The 8,101-nt window shown below is 36.1% G+C and overlaps 1 protein-coding gene across 9 annotated transcripts in view; it reads right to left on the bottom strand.

The window, feature by feature from the left end:
• The window catches only part of ANKS1B (ankyrin repeat and sterile alpha motif domain containing 1B), a 1,095,863-nt gene that overhangs the window by 392,890 nt on the left and 694,872 nt on the right, over window positions 1–8,101 (bottom strand). For 8 of the 9 annotated variants that reach the window (XM_019515011.1, XM_019515009.1, XM_019515010.1 and 5 more), the window contains one exon: window positions 2,879–2,985. In XM_019515011.1, the coding sequence (XP_019370556.1) occupies window positions 2,879–2,985 (107 nt within the window). Of the gene's footprint in view, window positions 1–2,878; window positions 3,351–8,101 lie in introns of those variants that run through there. The other variant, XM_019515018.1, reaches the window with a different exon arrangement.

Raw genomic sequence — 8,101 nt, 5'->3', positions numbered from 1 at the left:
ACTGGACAAAAGTAGGACTTCAAAATGTAAAGTTCATAGGTAAGGAGGTAATTTCTTTAGGCCGTGCACAGAAAACAGTACGAATAACTCTGATTAATTCTCAAGGTAGTTAACTGAAGAACTATTCTGCATTGAACAACCCACAGATATAAGAATTCCTTTGGTTCTAATGAATAATTTAGCATGAACTCCTTTTATCTGAAGAATACCTTACTTACTATAATGTTAATTTAATTAGTATAACTTTGCTGTCGCCTACATAAGATATGTTTGTGCTCCCTTACGATATGCTATTTCCATCAACATTAATTATATCATTGTGATATTCCTTTTCCAGTTCTAAACATCTAGTAAGACCTGTACTACTACATTATATTTAATGGGAATGTGGTGGTCGTTGCTTAGGCAACAAGATGAAGAAATGCAGGTCAGAATGTACTTCCAGAAAAGCAAAAGCAGGAATATGGTACAAAATGAAGAACAAATATGTTTAACGGATTTTTTGTTGCATTAAAATAATAGCATCTGTCAATGGGAAACAGCCAAGCTATTTTATCCAAATCTGTAATTCATAAATTACTTTTATATAAAAGAGACAAATAAGCAAACAACTTTCATGAAAGCAAAAGCATTCTTCTTTAATAAGAATATAACATAGTGCATTTAAATTAGATACCTGATTTTTCCTTTTAGCATCTAAAATTTTGATATCTATATACCAAATTTATTTTATTTTCTGATTTTTGGCTAGAAAGGAACACATTCCTTTGAACATTTTTTGAATTACTTCATGCAAATTACTTCATTACTCCTTTTGGAAAGGAACATTCCAGTGAACATTTTGTTGAATTACTTCATACAAGGCTTGCTACATTATGCTGATGTGTGTAAATAATTTTATATATTATTATTGGTATAGTTTTCTGGTTACTATCTGATGTAGTATGAATATCAAATTTCCCAGATTATAAACTACACTCTATAATAATACTGTACGTTGTAAAATGTTTAATTCATTATTTTATCACTGTTACTGTTTATTACTACATCAATATTTTATTACTACAATTTTTCTCACTCTTTGTCTAAACATTAGATTCAGTATAAGGTTCTAATTTCCCATTCAAATGCCTGTAACCCTAATTAATATGGGGAAATTGGGCACTTTATGGTGATTGATATTCAAGAAGAAACTAAATCAGACACGAACTAGACCAAGCTGAGCAGGAAGCTGTAGGTACAAGACAAGTGCACAGCCAGAGCTTAACCCCTAAGGTATCTGAAAGAGTTTGGTCTGGATATTTATCAAAAGAGCTTTGTATTGAAATACATACATACACCTAAGTATGTCAGTGAGAGACTTGGGTCTCCTAGGTTGATTCTTTACCTCATACAGCATTTGCTATGCTACCTACTTCTCTTATGTCCTCTTCTGAAGAGTTTCTCTTTTGTAATCTTTTTATGACTGAATACTCCTTTACTTATGTAACTCTAAAGCTGTAGTCTATGAAAGGTACCAATAGTTGATTATTTATTTATTTTTGCCTAGAATGACTTGACATCTACTTTAAAACTTATACTGAGTGGCTGGAACCTGCAGGTTAAATAGTGGGGTTTTTTCCCTGCTAAAGTCTTGTTTTAGGATTTTTAAATTAAGAATATTTAAAAGGGTAACAGTTGAAAATATCACACAGCAGCTATACAAGAAAAATGCAAAATATTCATACGTGAAAATAAAAATAAATAGATCTTTCACAATTTTCTGATCAGTAGTCATTGCCTGTACATTATTATTAGAAAAATAACTTGAAATGGCTAACTATAACTGAGATGCTGGTTTTGTCAATTTGTGCATCTAATATAGTATGTGCTATGTATGTGTATATAAATACACACACAGAGCATATATAGCAGTTTGCTACTGTTGATTATTATAGTAGCATTAAAGCTGTACAAGGATTCAAATATTTATAAATACCTTAATTCATGGATAATAAAAATTACTTTTCTATCTTATAACAATGTGATTATTTTTTTTTTTACTACATTTATAATGTCTTGAACACTGGAACAGGTAAAAACAGGTCTATACAGCGTGTTAGCTTTTCCTTTACTGCCAGCATTCATTTCAGAATAAAGTGTGTATACATCATATTTAAAGGCACTTCATTCCTCCTGGGCATATCCAAATTACTGAGGTGTCTTAAATACTTTGGTCCATTTGTTGGTATATACTAAATATTTAGTTTAACTAGGAAAGTGGTAAGCAACCTTTCAAAGGATTAGTATTGTTTTCCTGTTCAAAGTGCAAGTTTCAATCAATGAATCCTATAAACTGATTACCTAAAGCACAAAAGCACTTTACTATAGAATCCAAAATTAGTTAGGAGTTGGACAAATTTAGGAAATAACTTTCCATAATTAAAATATATCTTAATATATCTATGTTGCGTTGTGTTATTTAACTATCATCTTGGTAGTAATGTTTAAATAAAAGTAATAGCATGTGATGTGCGGCAGACAGGGGTGTGGCCAGCCTTTCTGTACACTGGAATTGCCCCCTCCCAAGGATGGTCTAGAAGTACTGTGGATTTCTACTTAAAAACAAAACAAACCTGGAGATTGATATGGGGAGGGAAAGAACCATAATGCCCGATTTCTCTTTGCCATGTCCCTGGCTATAGATAGTATTTTGTCAACATGTATATATTTTGTAACTTTATCGTACGGATATTTTACATATTTATTAAGCTATATGTAGAAAAGTGAAGCACTAACAGCAACACAGAATAGCTCTAAGCTATTTAAGATCACAGAAGAGACAGACAAAAAAGCAGCTACAGTGTCTATAGACAGCTATATACAGAAGGTTTCTTACCATAAATTGTACATTGTCAAATCCATTAGCCATCAAGTGGTTCTCATATTGAGGTAGCCCAATATTTTCCAACCATTGTCCCACTGTCTGAACAGGGCATCTGGGTCCTGTAAGAGGGTGAAGAGGGAGGCGTTTAAGCAACGAGTAGCCATCCACTGGATAATAGCGGTAGTCCTGGGCTGAGAGGTGGCATTGCCACATCGTGTTCCTGGGAAAGTTGTTATCAAAGGAGCCCGCCAGCTTGACAGATTAATGTTTTCAGCAAGAAAGAAAGTCAGAAGTAAAACATAGTTTACAGGGCAGCCTATAGAGTAAGATCTGATCCTAGCTCAACATTTCTTAGTTATTAATCTTTACTACAGACCAGTACGTCATACAGTGTAAAAAAAAAAAAAAAAAAAATATCAAGCTGTCAGCTAAGCTGTTCTCCGTTATATGTGATTGTTGGAATACTCCACAATGAGCAATGCACTGCCAGCAGCAAGAATTCTTTTTATCAAGTACTCCTACACTCATCAGTATGCAGCTCCATGCTCCTTGCTCCCCCTCGCTCGCTCCCCTTCATTACCCAGCCTAGGCTACACCTCGCATTTTCAATAATAGCCATCAGATAAGGCAGATTTTTTTTTGTCTGCAAGCTGTAAGCCTGCTGCTGCTGCTTCCTCCTACACACCCATCCAAGCGTCAATCTTGAATGATGAGAGCAGTCAAAACAAATGCAGAAAATAGCAAGATTCAAAAGCAAACTAAAGCGCTTAAATCTGAATAGAATCTTCATACCAGTTACGTATTACATATCTGCTTGTTGTAGATTTTTACGTTTCAGAAGACATCAGGAAATGCAAAGCATTAACCACAGCCTATACTACATGTTTCCTTCTTAATACAACATAGAAACTGGCTTGCAGTTCAACTAACATTATTCTGAAAATAATTCTCTAATGAATCAATAACAAATGAATGCATGTTACAGCATCTTTCCTGCAACACTGCAAAAGACACAAATTGAACAACAGCCTTTTAGTCAAAATAATTTGTTTATTACCTTTAGGATTTTTCAACCATAAAATACTATTAGACACAAGAAAACCTTCATTCTAATCTACTTATAATTCAGCTTGAAAAGGTCACCATTTCAAATGAACAGCTAACAGAATATTTTAACTAAATAAAATTCAAAGTTCAGATCTTTTCTTATAAAATGAATATCTGAATGATAGCAGGTAATTATTCTAGAGTTTCAATTAGTAGCAAAGAGGTGGTATATTTTCTTTGATTTGTAAGGAAAAAGGATCAGATACAAATGATAAAATGGATGGTAAAGTTATTTACCTGTACAATAACTGGTGTTTTGCAATGTGTATTGTCCACTGATATATTTTTAATGTCAGATCAGTGTTTTGGTCAACAGTGCTGGGGCTGCACCTGTGTCTTTGAGCTGCCTCTTACTCCACCCTGAGAGAATAAAGGGACTACAGCCCAACTGTGACTCCTCCACAGAATTAAAATGCTATAGGACTTTGGAGTAGAGGGAAAGAGGACGAGTTGTGGAATATATATATGGACAACACATCTCAAACTACTGTACAGATAAGTAATGTTTCTTCTTGGAGGGCTTGTCTATATATGTATTCTGGACTTTATGACTCATGAGCAGTGACCTGATCTAAGAAGAAGCATGCTCAAGGTGTAGCTGAAGAGTGACTATCATTCAGGTCTGCCAAAAGAAATATCTGACCTTGATGCCACTACAATGAACAGTATTTCTGTAAAAATATGAAATGACCCCCGAGTGTCTGTCTTCCAGGTGTCTACAATAGGATACTTTACAAGAAAGCTATAGAAACTGCTAAAGCCCTAGTGGAATTAGCTCTAAGGTAAGATGGGGTTTTGAAATTAATGCATCATAAGAGGCTGCAATACAAACTGAAATCTCTATAGCTAGTCTTTGGCTTGAAACACAAATGAAATCTCCTTCTCTAAAACTGCTGCAGAAAATCTTAGGGAGGCTCTGAAAAAATTAACTGTGTGAAAATAAAAGGTTGCATTTGGAGTATGCAACAACATTTCTTCCTTACATGAATAAGGTTTAGGAAAAAATATAGGTGAGTGGATTATTTGATTCACATGAACCTTTGTAATCAATTTACACAGAGATTTTGGATTGGGTGGGGTGGGGTGAGAAATACTTTATCAGACTACTAAACTATATAAAAAGGGCCTTCCACAAGAGTTTATGAGCATATCCAAAAAGGGATTCTCGATAAACAGGGGAAATAAGAAATAGGTTTCTATAGGTTCAGAAGGAAGGCTCATTAGGATTACACACAGAATAACACAACACTGAAGTCCTGTCACAGATTAATAGATAAATCTTAATAAATCTCTTCAAAATAACTACAAAGAAAAGTGAGACATCCATATATATCTTTTAATAAGAGGATGAAGCACTGAAATGTGTACCTTAGTCAAACTAATGGATAAACCCACATCTTTCAGAGGAAATAGGTATTCTAAAGTGGTAAGGCAATTGGTCTCATAGGCTACAAGTGTCTTTATTTACACCAATCAATAAATCTTTTCCATATACCTGTATAAAAGTCAGCTTAATGGAGTCTTGTCTTATGTGAATCCATTGTGACAATTTGAAGATGAACCTTCTAGATCTGACATCTATCCAGTAATCAGGCTGCAAGGTAGAGCAAAGATAGGTCCTGGCGAAGTATCCATGCCTTGAGTTGTGTTAGGCATGGTAAGGAGAGGCAAAGTCCTCAGGAAACAAACTGACAGCAGCATCAAATGTGAGTACCAGGACTGTCTTAGTCAGGAAGCAGCAATTAAGATGATCCTGTCTGTTTGTTTGGGGGGGTGGTGGCTGGGTTATTTTTTGTTTTGTTTTGGCAATATGGGAATTAAAGCATTTGGAGGCTATACCAACAATAGTTCTGTTGACCACAAAATTAAAAATTCTTTTGAAAGGGATTCTGGACTATGCCTTATCTCCTCCTCTTCCACAAACAGCCTGCAGTTTTTGTCTATCAGAAAGAACTACTGAAAGGTAATCTCATTCCTTGAAAACTTTATCTGTAACTGGTTTTCCATTCAAGCACAGACAAAAAATATCTGCAGCCTCATTGCTAAGATGTTTTGCAGACTTGGGAGGTGAATCACAGTAAGGAATATCCAGTGATAATTATACCACTTCCATAATTGAACTGCCTCCTGACATATTGGGGATGACCTTGCTCTTCCCTATCTGCTCACATAGATGAAGGCACTTATGTTGTCAGTTGTGATGTTAATTCACTGGTTCTGAACATGCTGAAGGAATGTATATGCAGATTTTGCAAACTTCTTTGAGTTCCAACACATGTGCAGCTGCCCGCCATTTTAGTAGCGTAGAGCCCAGTAATGATCTATCCATTCCACACAGTCGAAAAAGGTTGTACATATCACTATGATTCTTCATGGAAGAGGCAATGCCAAAGTTACTCCCTTACATATATGGCTGGAATCTTTCCTCCAATATTGGGGAATAAATATTGTTTGGCACAGTAGAAAAGGCATGTTTAAATGATATTGGCTCAGAATACAAACCAAGTTTAGTCAAACCAACGTACAACACAGGCATAATTTGGCAGGCTGCATGACAGAAAGATTCCATAAAGCTGAGGAGAATCAGGCATGCCTGTATTGTGGTGTTTAGATTTGGCTGAATCTGTTAAAGCAACGTGTTCTCAGTCTGGCAATAGCATAACCAGGGTAGGGAGATCAGGGCAACTGCCATAGGTGCCAGCAGAGAAAGATGGTTGCTGCCACAGCTGCATATCTATGACTGCACAGTGTGGAAGCTGCCCTGTGTGTGGCAGGTTCCCCCAGGGACCCAGCTGTGACATTACAGCTCTGGATGACACTTCTGCTGAATGACCAGGAAGCATAAATACTTCCTATATGCAAAATATTTCACAATATAGAAGCATGCCCTTGCAAGTCAATTCCATCTCTAGATTTTAAAAACTGGTTTGTAATTTGGTAAGCATCAACATTATAAACTTTATGCAATGAATGAACACTTTGAACCCTCTTTAACACAAAAGGAGACAACTTCCTTTTGTTTCTGATATCAAGAAGTAGCTGGAATAGAAGCCCCTTTCTTAAAATTGAAATGGATAATCTTTTATTCCAAGAAGTAGAAATAATTGCATTCCATGATATAGTAGTCTCTGAGGAGATGGGACGTTGCAGAGGGAAAGGGAAAAGGAGTGGATTTGGAATAGTGTGAATCTGATTGGAATATCTACATACAGGTCCCCAACAGATACGGCTGGCCAAAAGACTCTGATCTTGACAGCACAGGAAAAGGCATTCCAAGAGAGACCTATGCATATGAACAAGCACACAAAGAACTACATTACTCAAGTGTTTAGACTCTGACTTCCTTTCCTTCATTTATACAGGACTAGAAGGGGCCTCCTGGGCCACTGAATCAATTCCCAGGCAGGTGTGGGGGAGATTTGGGAGAAATGTTCAATCTTCTCATAGATTTGCATGGAATTTTGGAAAATCCAAGGGTCATCGAAAATCACAAATCCAAATCATACCCTATAACATATCATAAGAAAAAAGAGGAGGAAATGAGGGTAATGCCCTGCTACTGCAGTGATAAAGAAGTAGTTAGTTAATATAGGCCTAGAGGATCCTGGAAATAGGACCATGCCTGACCATGCAGAGGAAGGAAAAAACCTGCCAGTCCTTGCTAGTCTGACCTAAAGGAAAAATACTTTTTTGACCCCAGGTTTGGCAACTGGTATGATCCTGAATGAAAGAGTTTTCTAAGTACTGTCAGGAACATCAATGTGCTCCAATTACAAACCCACAGCCTCAGTTGTGGCCAACATCCCAAGGCTTTCAGAGGAAGATGAAAAAAAAATCTTAAGCATTCAAGACAGAGGGAAAAATAGAAAAATATCCTTACTGGCCCCTAACAAATAGATTACAACATTTTTTAAACATGGCATTATCAGACACTTGCCAAATCAGAAGGGTCTTACCTGTATACTCCAATTTAGGGATTGAAAATACATGATTCACATATCAAACATACTGATTGTTATAAAGTCAATACATTCAATTAGTTCAGACTCCACATTTTTTGCCAATAGTCTGGCTTTTTATTACTTTGAATGTTCACACTAGTTTAGTTGTATCCTCCCCCCCCCCCCC

The sequence above is a fragment of the Gavialis gangeticus genome, unplaced genomic scaffold (assembly GCF_001723915.1).
Source record: "Gavialis gangeticus isolate Ggan-Ray unplaced genomic scaffold, GavGan_comp1, whole genome shotgun sequence".
Lineage (NCBI taxonomy): Eukaryota > Metazoa > Chordata > Crocodylia > Gavialidae > Gavialis > Gavialis gangeticus.
The sequence above is the reverse complement of the archived record's forward strand: the minus strand, read 5'-3'. Positions and strand labels throughout refer to the sequence as shown.